This window comes from Pteropus vampyrus, unplaced genomic scaffold (assembly GCF_000151845.1).
Source record: "Pteropus vampyrus isolate Shadow unplaced genomic scaffold, Pvam_2.0 Scaffold391, whole genome shotgun sequence".
Taxonomy (NCBI): domain Eukaryota; kingdom Metazoa; phylum Chordata; class Mammalia; order Chiroptera; family Pteropodidae; genus Pteropus; species Pteropus vampyrus.
Window position 1 is genome coordinate 991,391 of NW_011889172.1, and position 17,101 is coordinate 1,008,491.

Consider the following 17,101-nt stretch of genomic DNA (forward strand, 5'->3'; position numbering starts at 1 on the left):
GGCCTGGGGGCAGGTCAGGGTAGGCAAGATGAAGCCCCTCCTGAGACCTACCCACTAGGAAGGCATGTGGGCCCTAGAGGCATGCCTGCAGCCTCACCTAGGGTGCTTTTGCCCCACCCCCCAATCTGGGGTCACAACACCAGCCCATCCTAGCTGTCTGTAGCCACACACAGCCTACCCGCTGCAGCTTGGCCTAGTCTGTCACTGCTTCAGCCTGAGGCGGCCCTATCTATGCCTCCATCCGCTTCCTGCTGCCCGGGGTTCCCAGTCCAGAGTGGTAGGGGCTCCGGCCTACACAAGGCCTCCATGGCCCAGGGAACATGGGAGCATGGTCATGGTTCCCAGGCTGCCTATGTTTAACTGTCAGGTGAGTTCCCCATGCAGGCCTGGGTTCTGCTTCTCATTCAGATGACAGCTATGGCCAGATAAGCCCCATCTAGGGGGTCTCCCAGACAACAACCCCATCAGGCAGAGAAAAGCTGGACCATAGGGCTTGAGGCCAAGGTGGGACATATCCCCTGCAGGTCCCCCAGGCTCAAACCTATGTCCCCAGCCCTCTGGGTGGAGGTGTTCCTGTATCCTCAGACTCAACAAAAGAGCCTGTGGGGAAGGGAGCCCTGGGGTGGGGCTTGTCAGAGCAGGTCCCTGTGCCCACCGAGCACCCACCCCAGCCAGCTGGACGGATGAACTGACAAGAGTAGGCAGAGCAGAATTGTGGCTGCGAGTTGAGCCTCTGCTGATTGGCTCCTGATAGGAGAGAGAAAAAGCCACTTTATTGCATGTACGACTGTCCACCCAAGCGAGCGCTGGTTTCCAGCGGGAAGTGCTTGGGGCGAGGCAGAGTTGGGTTGTCTGTCTTCCGGCTGGAGGTGTCTCTGCCTTTGTCCCCTGGCTTCCTGCCTTGCTGGGGGTGAGGGCGCTGGCTGCTGTGCTGGGGGTGGGCCGGGCTGGGTGGTGGATCCCCCACTGAGCTGCACCCTATCCCCCAGGTGATCCGCAGGGGCTGGCTGACCATCAACAACATCAGCCTGATGAAGGGTGGCTCCAAGGAGTACTGGTTTGTGCTGACGGCTGAGTCTCTGTCCTGGTACAAGGACGACGAGGTGAGTAGCTGGAGGGGACGGGCTGTAGGGTGAGAATGGGTACTCTGGGTGGTTCCTCACTCATTCACTCACTGGTTTACTTGTGCACTTACTTGCTCACTGTTCATTTGAGAAAGGTTTCCCAAGCACCACTGTGCTCAGAGCTCACCAATACGATGGGAACAGCCAGGGCTGGAGGGTGTGGCAGGCGTTGCACATCATATCCCTTACGGCCCCCTGTGGGGTCCAGCCTGATAGAGGAAAGGGAGATGGTGGAGGGAGCCACTAGCAGGCTGGAAACGAACCCCAACCTCCAAAGACACAGCAAGGGAGAGCTGCCTTTCAGAGGGGACACAGCCTGAGGTCAGGGTCTTACACTCACAGCTGGGGTGCTGGGGTTCTCTGTGGTCAGCAGCCTACATAAGCCCAGCCAGGCCCTTAGCCATTCTGGGCCTCAGTTTGTGAATCGGGTAAAGTGGCCCCTGCCTACTGTGAGGTGCTTAGCCGTAGTGTCTGTCTTTAGGACGTTCTACCTGTGCTTGTCCTTATCAGAAGGGCAGAGGGAGGCCTCATTGGACAGCACCAGGAACAGTGACCACAGGGAGCAATATCGCATGCTGCTTCATGGTGGTCTCCGTGAACCTCTGGTGGGGGGCTGTGTGTGCACCCCCAGCCCAGTGGGCAGCCTCTCTGGGCAGCACTGCTGGCACTGCCATCCAGGTCCCTCCTCTGCCTCCGCTTTGGCCCATTCTCCCATTCTGAGTGGCCCATGTCTTTACTTAGTTCTCTTAATGGAATAGCGTAACTGGCAGAGTGGCCTGGGAGTGAAGCCACTCCTTTGAATCCTGTGCCATCATAGGCCAAGAGTTATTAGCAAGGGGCACTGTATTTCTGTCATTTTCCTTGGTTGCCTTGGGAGAGGCTCACAGGCTCTCCATGTTGGTATTAGGTGTCTGTGACAGAGGCTCAAAATGAAGGTACTTAAAAAACAAGCATGTTTCTCCCGTCCCTGGTGAGCTTGGTGGCCCTGTGCTGTGAGGCTGTCCAGGGTCCAGGCTTTGTCGTCTCTGTTGGCTCCCCTTCATGGCCCAAGATGGCTGCCCCCGTGCCCATCACCATATGGCCTTTAGCGGCCCCAAGAAGGAAAATAAAGGGCCTGATAAGGAGGGTGCACACATCGCTCCGCTGACATGTCCCTGGCCAGAATCTAGTCACATGGTCACTGTGTTTCCTGTTCACCTGGGGTAGCATAGCCACCAACCCAGCCCAGGTGACCTTGGAGAAGTCAGGCTTTTCTGGTTGCCCCTAGAGCCCCAGCTCTCCTCCCCATAGGGGTTTGGGAGGAACCCCTGCAGAAGTAGCTCACTCCAGAGGCCTTGCCGGAGGCTGACCCCATCCTGGGCCAGCCACGCCAGGCTCAACCGTGTGTGCTTCCACCGAGGCTCAGAGAGAAGGCAGGTAGAGCTCTGTTGGGGCCCCTTGGTGGCCCTTTTGTTTATGAAGCCCACGCCCTGTTCCGGGCTCACTGGCTGAGGCTACACGTGGAAGGCACCCTCCTCCCCTTCCTCAGAAAGTTCTTACATTTTGTCAGTGAGGAAACAGGCTCGAACAGTGACTTGCCCCATGTCACAGAGCAGAGAAGGGTCCCTATGAGTGGGTACAGGGCATGAGCTTCCTGGCCTGGACCACTGCGCACAGCCCAGATATGGTTCCTCTAAAGGAAAGTGCTTGGAGATTAGGTCATCTCACTCCTCGTGAGGCCAGAGACTTACCCCTGGAATGTTCAGGAAATCCAAGTCCTCCAAAAGAGAGGGACTGTGTCTGGGTGGCTGTTTCTGAACCAGGGTGGGGGTTGTCCAGGACCCCACAGCACCATGGTGTTGGGATGTGGAAGGGGGCGAGACCAGGCATTCTACAAAGAACCCATGTGGTCAGAGCAGCTCCTCAAAATGGCCGGATGAGGGGTAGGGTGACGCTTTCACATTTTTCCTCCTCCGCCCCCACAGTCTGAAACCCAGTCTGCTCTGTGGTTCGTCAACTGTCAGGCAAGCTCAGGGCAGGTCTCTCCACTTTTCGGCTTGGGGGTCCCTAGGGCCTGGCACCAGCCTTAGAGAGCTATAGAGGGGCTTTAGGGCCGAAACCCCAACCTGTTTCGCTACATGGAGCAATTGTGAGTCCAGTTTCTCTTCTTTAACTTAAGAAGGGGCCGGCCCTTCATTTTCTCCTCATCTGGGGGTTGAAAGCAGGAGCCTCAGACTCTCCCTTGGGGCCTCAAACCAGAGGCAGGGGAGGTGTTGGCAGGAGAGTGGAGCGCCCCCTGGCAGTAATGAGAACCAGCAGGCCCGTGAAAGGAGCCCTGTGTGTGCCCCAGACACAAAGCAGGCTCGGATCTGAAGAGCAGGAGCAAAACCCTGCTGTTCCCCCGCCACCCTTGAGACCCTCAGAGTCACACGTGACGGCTACCCCCATGGCTTAGAACAGCCTCAGAGAGGGGCAAGACGCCTACCCGTATTTCTTTATTTGAAAAATAAATACGAGGAGGTGGTTACAGCATGGGGTAGTAGTGGGGCGGTTCAGTGAGGGCCCCCAACCTCACGGCCAGCGTCGGGGCTCCCTCTGCCTTCCCCTGGTGCCTGTTCTCCCACCCAGGCCCTTCTGGATTCCAAAATCTTGTTTAAGTCTCTATCCCAGTGGGAAACAGGGTGGTGGGTGATTATACTCACCTCTGGGTCTGCCTCGTTGTGGGGGTGGCAGCAAGTTTGGGGGGGCCCAGTCCTGATGTGCTGCTGGCCCGAGCCCAGCCTAACCAATGTGCAGACTACTGTACACATTCAGAGCCCCCTGAACAGGTAGTCTGAACACTGGGCTGGCGGGGCCGGCTGTTCATCCCCCGGGCCCCCCAGGCAGCAGCAGGGCCACCACGCCTCAGCACCTCCGAGCAGGCAAGGAAGCCACTGCTCCGCCTGTGACAATCCGCTTTGGCTCTTCTGACGTGGCAAGGCTGGGCCGGCTTGCATCTGGAGAAAGTTGTGGGTTTTCAGGAAATCCTAAGGAGGGGGTGGGCGGGAGGGAGGGTTTGGTTCCATGGCCTCTGCACGCAGGAGACGGTCTCCTTGGGGGTCTGGGTGGGGGCGGGCACACGCATGCCTGTGTGTGCGCGCGTGCGTGTGTGTGTGCACGCTGGCAGCCTCAGGAAGGGAGCCGCTGTGCTCTGGGCGGAATCACACTGTAAACAGTTCCAGATGTAGCGTCTTGCTCAGGGTCCGAAAGGACTGTGACTCAGTTACTTGGCCTGGCCAGCTGACTGGAAGCTTCCTGCCTCATGACATGGCAGGGTGGGGCAGTGAAGGGCCTTCTACAGACTTCCAGTCAGGGAACTCCCACCCTGGCCCCTTCTAAAGCCCCCAAAACTTCCCTGAGAGGTTGGAGGACGCCAGGCCTTGTCTGGGACACCATTTCTTCGCTACCCACCTCCCAGGTCTTCAGCCTGAGGGGGTGGTGCTTCCATCTCAGGCCACCAGGCTCCTCTTCCTGCCTCACCATGGCTCGGCCCAGAGGAGCACTCTGTCCTGCTTTTTCCCTGCCCAAGCCTGGTAGGCTGGCCCTGGGGCCATGAGAGTAAGAGGCACACAGACAAAAGAAAATCCCTGGTGCCTTGTATGCGCCAGCTTAGGGGTTGGCGTGTGCTCAGTACTTTCACACATTGTGTCAATCCTAACCTCAAACCAGGAGAGCAAGACTCTTGTGCACCTTTGACAGATGCTGAGGCAGAGGGGAAGTGACTTGCCCAAGGGCACGTGGTCGGGGAGGGGCAGAGCTCGCTGAGCTCCCAGTGCTAAAGGACTGAGTTCACGCACCACGCCTGCCACTCGCTCCTGCCTCCCTGCCTACTCCAAGCCAGGCCCCACCAGCCAGGGAGCACCCAGGCTCCTTCCCTCCATCACCTTGAATTTGGAAGCAGCAGCCATGTTGGGCTTCTCTCTGGGGCCTTCCTGCAGATAGGGTCAAGATACGTGAAAAGAAGTGGACTGCTGAGTGAGGGGGCAGATCTCAAGTTGCGTCTACTATGAAGACTGACAGTGACGCACCAGCTCTGTGCTGGGCACACAGTAGGTGCTTAGCCGACAACAAGGGTGTGGACATTGGACTTTGGAATGTGACTTGCCAGGCCCATGCCTTTGGCCAAGGGATGTGTCTTCCCCGAGCTGCTTCCCCAGAAGCCATCAGGACTGCTATGCCTGGCCCTCGCTTGGTACTTCCTGAACAGGCTGCCCTTAGGAAGTGAGTGACACTTATGTGGCTTTGGGGCTCCAGCATCGGTTTGGTGGGACCTTGCTTTCCAACTCCACTCCTGCCCTCCTGCCTGTCCTGCTCTGTGCCTTAGGCTTGTCATAAGGCTGTAGCCGAGTTAACGCTTTCATTCCCTCAGCCAGGAGGGGAGAATTGGATTCAGAGTTGGTCAGGGGAGAATTGGATTCAGAGTTGGTCAGTTTTGAGCATCCATTGTGTGTCAGCAGGGACAAAAATAGACAGGAGACCCTGCCTTTGAGGAACTGATGAGTTCAGTCCAAGTGACAGATGGCAAGCTAGGTATATAAGCAAAGTATGTTATGAGGCTTAGCACCGAGGGGAGAAATGGGTGTGGGGTCAGGGCAGGCGTTGCCAGGAGGGTCGCCTCTGCACAAAGACCTGAAGGAGGCAAGTAAGGAGCCACAAAGGCATTGGGGGGATGAGCGTTCCAGGCAGCGGTCTCAGATGTGCAAAGGCCCCAAGGAGCAGGGAGCTTGCCTAGGGTGTTTAGGAAGCATCAAGGGGTCTGGCATGGCTGTGGCAGGGTTAGCAAGGGAGTGGCAGTGGCAGATGACTTAATCTAAAATGACCGATATGGGAAGCATCACGGCAGATGAGTTAATCTAAAATGACCGATACGGGAAGCATCACGTGTTGGTGGTGATCCTCATGATGGAGTCCAGCCTGGGACATCCTCACGTCCTCAGTTAAACAGCTCAGGTGACCCCTTCCCTTGCTCCTTCAGGAGAAAGAGAAGAAGTACATGCTGCCCCTGGACAACCTCAAAATCCGCGACGTGGAAAAGGGCTTCATGTCTAACAAGCACGTCTTCGCCATCTTCAACACGGAACAGAGGTGAGGGCCCATAGGGTCCCAGGGTGGAGACTGGTGGCCTCCTTCAGTCATTCAGCAGCATCCACTGAGCACTGGTGTACAGCCCTGCCTTGGAGTTGCACATTCCAGAAAGGGAGTCAGGCAAGAAACAAAAATGCCGTGGGTGCTTCTGATGGGTGGTCGCGGCAAACTTCTCTGGGCAGGGAATGGGATGAAATGATGCGGGAGCCATGGAGGGTTCTAAGCAGAGGAGGGATGGACCCAACTCGGGTGTTCACTGGCGTCCCCGTCTGCGCCACCAGTTTCAGCTGAGCCTCCTGTTTTGTGTAAGGAAAGTTCTGTCCTGCTTTGTTCTGGACTGGCCTAAAGCTCTGAGACCTGCTTTGGCCATCAGCTGGCTCCAAAAACCTTTACAGCTCTTTTAGGCTCATCTCCCTCTCCCCTGCCCAAGAAGCCTTAGGGGGTTCAGGCCTATCGGGAAGCTCTTCCTGGCTGTGTGACACCAGACAGCTGTCCCACCTCCCTGGCCCTGTGACCCCTGTGTAGGGGGCGTGAAGACGTTACCTGGTATATCACTTAGGAGTTCAGAAAACCCAGAAGAATAATAGCGGAAATGGGATAGAAGTTGTGGGTTTATATATAAGTTAAGTTCAGACTTTACCAGCTGGGGAGGGTGGGGCAGCTCTGCGGGCCCAGGCCCTCCTGATTCTTCAGCCTTCCTCCTTTTTGTCGAGGATGGCTGTCCAAACTCCAGCCATTCTGATGATGTTCCAGGCAGCAGGGAAGAGGAGGAAGAGCATTGAAGGCATGCCCCTCCCTTCACGACTCCTTCCAGAAGTCTCTCAGGGCAGCCACTCCCTGACTACCAGTTGGCCACAGCTCTCACAGAGCCATGCCTAACCCCACATCCAAATCTCATGAAAGGGCTTTAGGGCAGCTTGGCCATCTCAGCCATGCCTGCCCTATAGGACAGGATAGGGTACAGGTACTGCTACTGTCCTGGTGCCTCATGAGAGTCTGGGTCAAGTCCCAGTCACTTAGAGAGACCCAGAGCTCACTATACCCAAACCAGGCCCACAGTCAGGGTCAAGCACGTGCCTCTCCCTCCCTCCACTGAAGGAACGTCTACAAAGACTTGCGGCAGATCGAGCTGGCCTGTGACTCACAGGAGGATGTGGACAGCTGGAAGGCCTCGTTCCTCCGAGCTGGTGTCTACCCTGAGAAGGACCAGGTGAGGAGCCGCCCTGCCCTTCCTGGCCGGCGTACCTTCGGCTGAGTTCACACTGTCTGGGAGAGGAAGGGGGCTGGGGTCTCATAGGATGGGTCATTTCCAGGCTATATTTGCTATAACTCTCTGAAGGCACATAGCCCATACCCTTGAGCAAACAAAACAAAGGTGGGGGCAGTTGTCATCAAGGCCCAGACAGGGACGCATAGGAACTGGGATCTTGTCTGCTTTGTCCTTCCTTCTGTTCATGAGGCAGAGTGAACATGGCTACACTTGGCCCCCAAATTAACATGTTCCACTTTCCAAGTGAGAGGCTCTAGTCTACTTTGGGCCATGGTCACCCCATCTGGGCAGCTCAGGCCAGGGGCAGGCAGGGCCACATGGTTCCGATGTGGCCATCAGGGGTCAGCCCTGGAGGGTCGGTTGTGGGTGGTCCAGGGCAAGCAATTCCCAGACAAGGGGGGCTTTCCCACGCCCACTTTAGGCTGAAGTCACCCCTCACTGCCTCCCTTCCCAACCCTTGCAGGCAGAAAACGAGGACGGAGCACAAGAGAATACCTTCTCCATGGATCCACAGCTGGAGCGCCAGGTGGAGACCATTCGCAACCTGGTAGACTCCTATGTGGCCATCATCAACAAGTCCATCCGTGACCTCATGCCAAAGACCATCATGCACCTCATGATCAATAACGTGAGTGCCTGGCCCTCCAGGGCCACCAGTCATGGGGAGGGGCCAGGGGTGGCCCCAGCCAGATTTGGCCTGAGCACTGTATAAAATCAACAACTAGAGTGAGTCACCACCTTTTAAATACCAAAATCAGGATTCCCAGCCTTTCTTGGGAAATTGGAAGGTGCAGGCCACACAGGGCTCACACTCCCATTTATCAGGTAATTGAAGCTAACACACACAGGTATGCTTTCTCTAAATTAATTTCATTAGTCTTACAATAACTCTAGGAGAGAGAGGGACTGCTATCATCCCCATTTTATAGACAGGAAAACAGAGGCCCAGAGATGTCAGAAGAGTGGGAGGCGAGATTCAAAGCCAGACTGAGCCCACCCCCAGCTGTGGCCCGGTGTTGGCAGCCCACCTCTACCCCTGGGCATTAGCTGCCTGCCCCAGGACTCGCAAGCCTCTCAGGGCTTCAGGCTTCTCTTTGGTAAAATGCAGCTATACTGATGTCTCCCACTCCAGCTGCAGGGAGGGTTCAGGGGTTCGTACTTCAGGCCTTCAGCTCTGCAGGAAGCTCTACAGACCAGGTTGGATTTGTGACTATAAAGACTCTACAACAATATAAAATGAAAATCCAAAGTCCCTTCCCTTTGGCTGCATTCTTCACAGTCTCCTCCTCAGTGGTGACCAGTGTTCAGTTTCTTGGGTGCCCTGGTATATTCTTCACGTGCATGTGAGATTTATGATATAAATGGTTATCCAGCTCTGAAATTTTAATCCTGTAGTTCTCGTTGAAGGAATTTCTTCCACAGACTTTTGCCTATGTGCCAGTTGAGCACATATACATTGTTATTCTTTTTGGTATTTTGTAGTGATCACAGATGGGAAATCTCCATTTAATAGACTCCATTTAATAAACATTCATTCTATTGCCAGAAAAAAGAATGAGGACTATCTCCACATTTATAATAATTTTCATTATTAAGTGCAAAATATCTGGAGTATAATAACAGAATATACGGGAAGGCTTTTTGTGTGTAAGGTTCCGTTTGTGTAAAAAGGGAGGAGAAATACATATATATTATATATGCATAGAAACCTCTGGAAGTTTGTACAAGAACCCGGTGAGAGCAGTTGTTTCCTAATAGGGGAACTCGGGGGCTAAGGAGGCCAGAGTGGACGAAGGAGTTTCTGCGGCACCTTTTTGTACCTTTAGGTTATATTTTTCCTTTTACCAGGTTTTCAGAGTTTAAGTGTTTGAATAGCTGATGCATTTACATAGTTTGCAAGTTAAAAAAATCAAACGTGGTCATCTTTTCAGATGTTGAAAGTTTGAGAAAATTTCTAATATAGACAGTTTATAGGAGTCTTCTGTTACGAAGTATCACATATCCACTAAATCTATGTATTTCAGTCTCAAGCCACTCTTGACCTTAATGGGAATACTCCGGAAGCATCGCCTCTAAAATAAGGAGCAAGTTGGTTATTTCCACTTTCATTTAACTTTCTTGTAGAGTTACTAGCCAGTGCGGTTGCACAAGAAAAATGATTTTGAGGTGTGAACATTGAAAAAGAATGGGAAAAATTGTTCCTGTTTGTTGAAGCTCCTGTACACATGAACACATGTACCTAGAAATTCCAAGAACAGTAACTGAAAAGCTACTGTATCCTGTAGGAGGATTCAGGAACAAAGTATAAAATTAATGAATAGAAACTAGTACAGTAAGTCCTCACTTAATGTCATCAGTAGGTTCTGCAACTTTAAGCAGAATGAGGTATAACAAAACCAATTTACCATAGGCTAACTGATATACACCTAAAACTAATATAACTAATGTAATATTGTATACCAACTATTCTTAAATAAACAAATACCATAGGATAATTGATATAAATAAATAAGAGGTTGCTACGACATTGTATCAATGATATAACTAAACAACATTGAACTAAATGAAATGACATTGAGGTAAACAGTGTTATTGGAGGACCTGCTGTAGTTTTTGAACAAAAGCAAGTTGGAAGATAATATAATAGTGGAAAAGATAGCAATAAAAGAGATCAGATTCTAGGAATGAGTTTAATAAGCACCTCCTGAAATGGGTTGGAAGAACAGTTAAAAGTGTCCCTGAGGGATTTGGAAGACAGCTGGGTGGAAAGCTCAACTGCCCTTTAAACATCTTACGTGTTCTACGATAAAGACAAAGAAAACCCTGTCTAGTGTGGTGGATGCTTTTCCAGCCAGTCGTAATGGTCAGCTGAGTTCACGGTCGGTGTGATGGGAAGCTCTGACTTCTCCGACCCTTACCCCCAGACGAAGGCCTTCATCCACCACGAGCTGCTGGCCTACCTGTACTCATCAGCGGACCAGAGCAGCCTCATGGAGGAGTCAGCTGACCAGGCCCAGCGTCGTGATGACATGCTGCGCATGTACCATGCACTTAAGGAGGCACTCAACATCATTGGGGACATCAGCACCAGCACCGTGTCCACGCCCGTGCCCCCACCTGTTGATGACACCTGGCTCCAGAACACCAGCAGCCACAGGTCCGAGAGGCCTGGTCACCCACGTGTTGCAGAGGCTGCTGCCTACAGGCTCCCAGCTCCCCCCGTGTGTCTATCAGGGTACAACCTGGGTGGGCAGGGTGAAGGGGCCCAACCCAGAAGGCACAGCACTCAGGGCTCGTCACAGTGGGAGCAAAGGGACTGGGAGAGAGAGAAGAGTTAAAGTCCTGCCTGTCTCCTGGTGTCTTCTATTGCTTCAGCCCAAATGGAAGCCAGAGAGGGCAGGAGGGCCTGGGCGATGCCAGCCATGGGAGTTGGCCTCCTGGGGCACAGAGCACAGCCTAGAATGATGGCAGGTGGGGGAAGATCTGGAGGGGCAAACAGAGGGCGTAACCAGCCCATCCCCTCCCCGCTGACTGCTCCAGAGCTGTTGGACAGAAGTGAAACCATGGCGTGAACAATTCAGAGAATCAGGCAGGGACTCCTAGCCAGCGGAAGGGTGGGCACTTGGTGGGAGGAGTGAGGGTAGGTCAGGGATGTCTCACAGAAGTTGTCAGCCCCACTGAGGCTGCAGGGGGCCATGGACTTACTCAGGGAGAGAACACAGCATCCAGCCTAGGGAGCAGTGGGTGCTCGGGCCCAGTGGAGAGTCTGTGGGACACCTGGGGCAGGGACTTGTGGTCTCCGGAGGCATTTGGACTTGATTTGGAAGGCAAGGCTGGGGTCCAGTAGGATCTTTGACTGGAGGGTGGATTGATTGGAGGGGGCACAGAGGTGAGGAGGTCCGAGAGGGGCCAGTGAGAGGGGAATGCCTGTGGGAGTGAGGTCAGAAGGAAGCAGGAGCCCTTGGTGGCCAAGGACAGGTTTTGAGTGGGAGGACAGCCATCTCCAAGCCGGTCTGGAGGATGGGTAGAGGATCCCGGTGCATTGCCCTGGCTTTGCCCAGGACTAGGTGCTCAACCCCATCTCCCTGGGTGGTAGCTGGTGCCACCCCATCTCAGGCTTCTGTGGCCACACTGGCATGGCCAGTGCTCCTGCCTGCCGTCTCCAACTCACACCCTCTCCTCCTTTCACAGCCCCACTCCGCAGCGCCGACCCATGTCCAGTGTGCATCCGCCAGGCCGGCCCCCAGCAGTAAGGGGCCCCACCCCTGGGCCTCCCTTGATGCCCGTGCCGGTGGGGGCAGCAGCCTCCTTCTCAGCGCCCCCCATCCCATCCCGGCCCGGACCCCAGAGCGTGTTTGCCAATAATGACCCCTTCTCGGCCCCGCCTCAGATCCCATCTCGGCCCATTCGGATTCCACCTGGCATCCCCCCTGGAGTGCCCAGGTAAGTCTGGCCACCCCCGCCCCCCGCCTGCCATCTAGAGCCACCGGCCTGCACCCTGCAGGGAGCTGAGTCACCAGCATCTCCCTTTGACTGGTGGGGAAACTGAGGTCCGGAGAGGCCAAGTCACTTGCCCAAAGTCATGGAGTAGTAGAGTTGGGTGACTCGGGCTCTAGGCCTGTCCTCCACCTGAACAGGTGGGCTTACCACGCAGCTTAGAACCTCTCACACGGGGACTCTTCTGGTTTTTGGCTTTTGCTTCCTTACTGAAGACACCACATGTCTATTATGACACAGTTCTGCCCTGCCTCTCTCAACCCTGCAGGCCAGGCTCTCCCCAATTCTCCCATGAGGAACCTGAGGTCCAGGGAGGGTGGGGGACTTGCCCAGGGTCACGGAACAAATAACACCATTGGGGTACCAATGCCTGGGCTTGGGAAACTCCTTCCTGGCAGCCTTGAGAGCATCTAGCAGAGAGCACGCGCCCTGGGGCGGGGTGGTGGGGCCTGGGTCCTCACTGTTGCCCTGCTTCTGGCCTCACTACCATCTCTCCCTCCCTGTCTTTATTCTCTTTGCAGCAGAAGACCCCCGGCTGCGCCCAGCCGGCCTACCATTATCCGCCCAGCCGAGCCATCCCTGCTCGACTAGGCTACGGGGGGGCATGTTCTCGGGGGTCCTTGTGCACCCTCGGTGCAGAAGCTTCAGTGGTCTGGGCCCCTCCACACCCCTGACCCTCCCATTCCTGTGCCACGACCAGTCTCCCTGGCTTTCCTAACCCTGGCCTAGTCAGGGGCTGGCCTGGCCCCCATCCCCAGCTGGACACAGCACTGAATGAAGGGGCCCTGGAGCCCTGGGGCAGGGTAACCAGGGTGTTGCACTTTGGGGGATGGGGCCTCAGGTAGCAGAGGAGGGAACTGCACCCTGAGCATCATTCTTGAATAAGGGATCCCAGCTTGGGACAGGAGGGACTCACCCAGGGGCTTCTCTGGACTAGAAAGCCTAAGTAGACCAGGCCTTCTGGAAGCTGGGCACCAAGGGTACCTATGCCCAGTCCTTGCTGGGGCGCAGGAGTGTGTCCTATACTCAGCAGCGGGAACGTGCAGTGGCAAGCCAGGCCCAGTGGGCCCAGCACTGCCTGCCGTGCCCGAGTTGTACATATTCCTTCCTCGGCCGTATTAACCACACGGCCCAGCCTTGGCTGCCGGAGGTGCCTTTGCCAGGTCCGGAACCTCAGCTCTGCTGGCCTCGCTGTCTTTCTCCTCCCGAGGCCCCTTCCTCCTGCTGGGTCTCCAGGGTGGCTTGGGCTCAGGGCTGAGTGGGTGGGGAGGCTGTGGGGGCCTCTCGGCTCCCACCCAGGCCTCCCCCAGAGGGTGGGCCCCCGGTGGCCACTCTCTGAGCAGATCTCGCTCGCTCCTCGCTCGGTTTGACCACTGTAAGTGCCTGCACTCTGTATCCTATTAATAAACTAAAATAAAGGGAAGAAGCTTCTGGTGGCTGCTGTTGTGGGCCTTTTGTGTTGGTGTTCAGGCTGAGGACGTGGGCTGCTATCTTCTTCCAGGAGGCCTCTGAAGAGGAACCCACCCTTCCCAGCATATGCTCCCGCACACCTCACTCATGGGGGCTCTGCTCTTGTGGGGAGGTTTCACTTCTGGAGGAATCCATGCTATACAGAGGAGAGCTTTTGCTTTCCTTAACACCTCAGGAGTGGGGGCAAATATTCTCCGACACACACACACACACACCACCCACCCCCCCAACCCCTCACCTCCCCACCTCCCCCTCCCCAGGGCAGGCATTGGAATCACTGAAGAGAGAGGGACTCCTGGCCCTCTATCCCAAGTTGTGCAGTGGACAGGCCCCCTCTCAGCCCCAGGCCTTCTGGCCCAGCAGGGGACGCAGTTAAACTTTGCTTTCTGATTTTTCTCTTATGCCCAGGCGACCACCTCCATCGGCTCCCGCCAGACCCTTCTTCTGAGCTTCGTGGGAGACCCCTCCCGCCTGCCTGGCTGCCCCCTTGGGGGCAGGTCTGTCCCAGCTGGTGTCCCTGAGCCCCAATCACCAGGCTCTGTGATTTTCTGACCATAATTTATTGGCTCCAGTCCCCAGGCAGACCGGTTGCCCTTTGTTCTGTGAAGCTCCAGTGCAGGCTTTGGCTGGGCCACCCCGCAGCCCTGTCTGGGGCCCCTGCAGAGAGATCGGGAAGGGCGGGTGGTCTTACAGGCCCCTCTCCTGAAATTCTGTTACCAGACCTCACACTCAGACCCTGCTGGGCTGAGGAACCAGGCCCTTTCCTGTCAATAAAGTGACTCTCCTAGAAAGAACACTGCAGCCTCGTCTCATTCCCAGCCCCTGGCATGAGCAGGCTGCCCCCAGCAGCAACAACAGGCCTCAGGTGGAGCAAAGAGAGGAAGGAAGGCGTAGGGTCTCCTAAGGAGCAAGCCCCTCCCACCACGACCTGGCTTCTGGGCCAGTAGAGAAGGAGAGGGGAAGTTTGCTTCCTGGGCCCCATCCCACACCAGGCAGTGCTGGTGCAGCTGAAAGGCTCAGGCTAAGGCACATTTATAGTAGGGGACAGAGGCGGGGCCAGAAAACCCCAGGGTTGCATTCAAATGCTGCAGTGCTCCCCATGCATAATTTCCAGGAAAGTAGGTACAACCACTGAGCTACCCCTTCTGGATGGCCCAGACCTGCAAGCCAGCCAGTGTTCCCAGCCTGGAAGAGCAGACACGTATAAGGGCCATACCTCAGGCCCAGACTGCACAACCTCCCCTCCTGCAGGAAACTAATTTGGGGAAGGGACCCCCAAGTCTCACATGCATGCGCCCTGCTGCCACTCCTTTTCCCTGTTCTTCTGTCAGAGGCAAGGGCTACGTAGGCACGGGGCGCTTGTCCTGGAAGAAGCGCTTAAGTGTGCAGACCTGTAGCACAGCCACCAGCAGCAGCACAGCCACGTTCACAGCTGACCAGAAATTGACCCGCTCCAGGTTTCCCTCCTGCAGGTTGCGGTCACGTGCCTCAAATGCTCGCAGCAGTGTCAGCGTCTGGATGCTGCGCTCCAGCCGGATCCTCATGGTCTCAATAGACTCCTGTGATGCACAGGGAGGGGCAAAGTCAGGCCTCTGTCCTTTAGGGAGCAGACACTGATAAAACTGGGGAAATGGGGTGAGAATCCATGTTGCTGGGGGAGAGAGAGCTGAGAACCAAACTCTGACCAGACTGCGTGCCTGAGTCTAAATCCTCATTCTGCCACTCGTTGGCTGTGTGACCATGAACAAGTTAACCTCTCTGGGCCTCAAGGCCCTCAGAATTGCTGTGAGAACTGAATGCTTAAATAAGTATAAAGAAAGCTGTTACTAGTGGTTAACAGCACAGTTGCTGAAGCTAGACTGCCTGGGTTTGAATATTGACCCTACCAGTTGCTAGCTGTGTGGCCTTAGGACAGTTACTTAGCCATCCTGTGCCTCGATACAATGGGAGATAATTAGAGCACACTACCTACTTCATAGGGTGGTTATGGAGGTTTGATCAGTTATTTAAGCCCTTAAAAACGGCTTACACTAGAAATGTACTATTTTGAACTGAGCTGCTACTGTTTAATAAAGTTGGGGGCACCTGCTACTAGGGGAGGCTAGGTGAGGCCAAGGAGGACCCCAGCCAAGGCGAGAGGGCAGGGGCACACTGCTGTCCAATGCCAGAGATCTGAGAAGCGTGGCCCCAGCTCAGCCTAGGCGCACCTTGATGTCCTCCATCTTGACATCCAGCATCTCCTCAGGCTCCACGGCCTCTGCCCAGCCTTCAACCTCCTCATCATCCTGCAGGCTGTCAAAGATGAGTTCGAAGAACACCAGCTTCTCAGAAATCGTGCTGAAGGAGTTGTCAAAGCACAGCTTGTAGTCCCCAGCCTCCGTGGGCTCCACCCTGGACAGACAGACATGACCCTGAATGGCCGGCCAGCCTGACTTTGAGAATAGACAGGGAGGTAACCCGAGGCCGCTGGGGATGGGTAGGGCTGAAACCCAACCCCAGCAAGCAGCGGGACTTAACTCACGTGTGCACCCCGTCTGCCTTGCGAGACTCACTGACCAGCAGCACGCCCTGAGGGCTCTCCAGAGTGAAATCTACATCCAGCCCAGCACCTCCAATCACCTGGGGGCAGGTAAGAGCGGATAGAGGAGTAGGGGGTAGACCAAGGACACGTCAAAGAATGCCAGGGCTGGACCACCCGCACAAACCCATACAGACCACCAGGCGCCTACCTGAGCACTGACGCCTACACCCGCAACCTGGTCTTGCCCCCACCCGTCCTTCGGGTCGCGACCCTAGCCTTAGCTCCACCCCAACTGGTACGACAGCTTTGGCATCGGCGTTCATCTGGTCAGTACCCCATCAGAGTCCTTGATCAACGATTACCTGGCCACGCCCCTCATTGGCCACGCCCCAATTGAGACGACTGGGTCCAGCCCCAGCCTGGAGAAATCCTCGTGGTGGCCACGCCCTTTCCCCTAGCGCATCCCGGTCACGCCCACCATCGCCTTCAATCCGACACAACCCTTTGGCCACGCCCACTCCCGACGGTCCGACCCTAAAGTTCCCTCTTCCCGATGGCTCCGCCCTCCAGCTTTCTGACTCTAGCCCCGCCTTCCATTTCTCCCACCCCTCCCGCTCCCATGCGCTGTCCCCGCCCCCTCCCTCTCCCGAGCTCCGCCCCCGCTCTTTTACGTACGGGCTCCTCCCCCTATCTTTAACGCGAGCCTCGCCGTAGGGGCTTGGCCACGCCCTCTCCCCTGCCTACGCTCGCTACGCGGCCCAGGTCCCTCTACCTGGTACTCGGTCTCGAGGCTTGCGTTGGCCGGCGCGGACTGGTAGAAACACTGCTTCCTCCCGGCAGGCAGCAGGAACGTGAACTCGCCGTCCTGGATCGGTGGGGGTCCTGCCCCTCCCACCCCCACTGACGGCAGTAGTAGCCACAGTGCCCAGGCTAGGGCCGCGCTGTCCGCCATCATCCGGGTCACCCTCCGGTCTGCTAACGGGTCGCGGCTCCTTTAAAGGCTAGCCCTGCCCCCCTCTGTTGTTCGGCGGAGCTCATTGGCGGCCGCTTCTGCCCGTTGTCGGAAACCGGCGGGAGTGAAGGAACCCCTGAGAGTTGCCCTAATGAATCCCTGAT

The 17,101-nt window shown here is 55.8% G+C and overlaps 2 protein-coding genes across 4 annotated transcripts in view; one reads left to right on the forward strand and one right to left on the reverse strand.

The window, feature by feature from the left end:
- The window catches only part of DNM2 (dynamin 2), an 82,494-nt gene extending 69,062 nt beyond the window's left edge, over window positions 1-13,432 (forward strand). The window contains exons 14-20 of the mRNA XM_023523399.1: window positions 990-1,103; window positions 6,118-6,227; window positions 7,326-7,437; window positions 7,961-8,125; window positions 10,422-10,654; window positions 11,689-11,940; window positions 12,516-13,432. Coding sequence (XP_023379167.1) covers window positions 990-1,103; window positions 6,118-6,227; window positions 7,326-7,437; window positions 7,961-8,125; window positions 10,422-10,654; window positions 11,689-11,940; window positions 12,516-12,585 — 1,056 coding nt within the window. The 3' untranslated portion in view covers window positions 12,586-13,432. The remainder of the gene's footprint in view (window positions 1-989; window positions 1,104-6,117; window positions 6,228-7,325; window positions 7,438-7,960; window positions 8,126-10,421; window positions 10,655-11,688; window positions 11,941-12,515) is intronic.
- Window positions 13,433-13,871: 439 nt separating this feature from the next.
- On the reverse strand, window positions 13,872-17,026 carry TMED1 (transmembrane p24 trafficking protein 1). 3 transcript variants are annotated; one of them, XM_023523350.1, is made up of 5 exons: window positions 16,758-17,026; window positions 15,986-16,083; window positions 15,672-15,855; window positions 14,856-15,023; window positions 13,872-14,121 (listed from the first exon to the last, which is right to left on the reverse strand). In XM_023523350.1, the coding sequence occupies exons 1-5, from the start codon at window positions 16,938-16,940 to the stop codon at window positions 13,993-13,995; spliced, it is 762 nt and encodes a 253-aa protein (XP_023379118.1). In that variant the 5' UTR covers window positions 16,941-17,026; the 3' UTR covers window positions 13,872-13,992. The 3 variants fall into 3 exon arrangements, 2 of the variants coding, with proteins under 2 accessions (XP_023379118.1, XP_011378599.1); XR_897106.2 differs by having other exon boundaries at window positions 14,009-14,121; window positions 14,751-15,023; window positions 16,758-17,002; XM_011380297.2 differs by having other exon boundaries at window positions 14,006-15,023; window positions 16,758-17,001.
- Window positions 17,027-17,101: the final 75 nt, after the last annotated feature.

Excerpts from the sequence above, each read along its gene's own strand:
- TMED1 (XM_023523350.1), bottom strand. The coding sequence starts at position 16,940 with ATGATGGCGGACAGCGCGGCCCTAGCCTGGGCACTGTGGCTACTACTG. Across the intron at positions 15,856-15,985 it reads AAGGCAGACGGGGTGCACAC|GGTGGAGCCCACGGAGGCTG; the intron begins GTGAGTTAAGTC and ends CTGTCTGTCCAG. Across the intron at positions 14,122-14,855 it reads TGCTGGTGGCTGTGCTACAG|GGGCCCCAGACAGGGCTGCG; the intron begins GTCTGCACACTT and ends ATCTCTCTGCAG.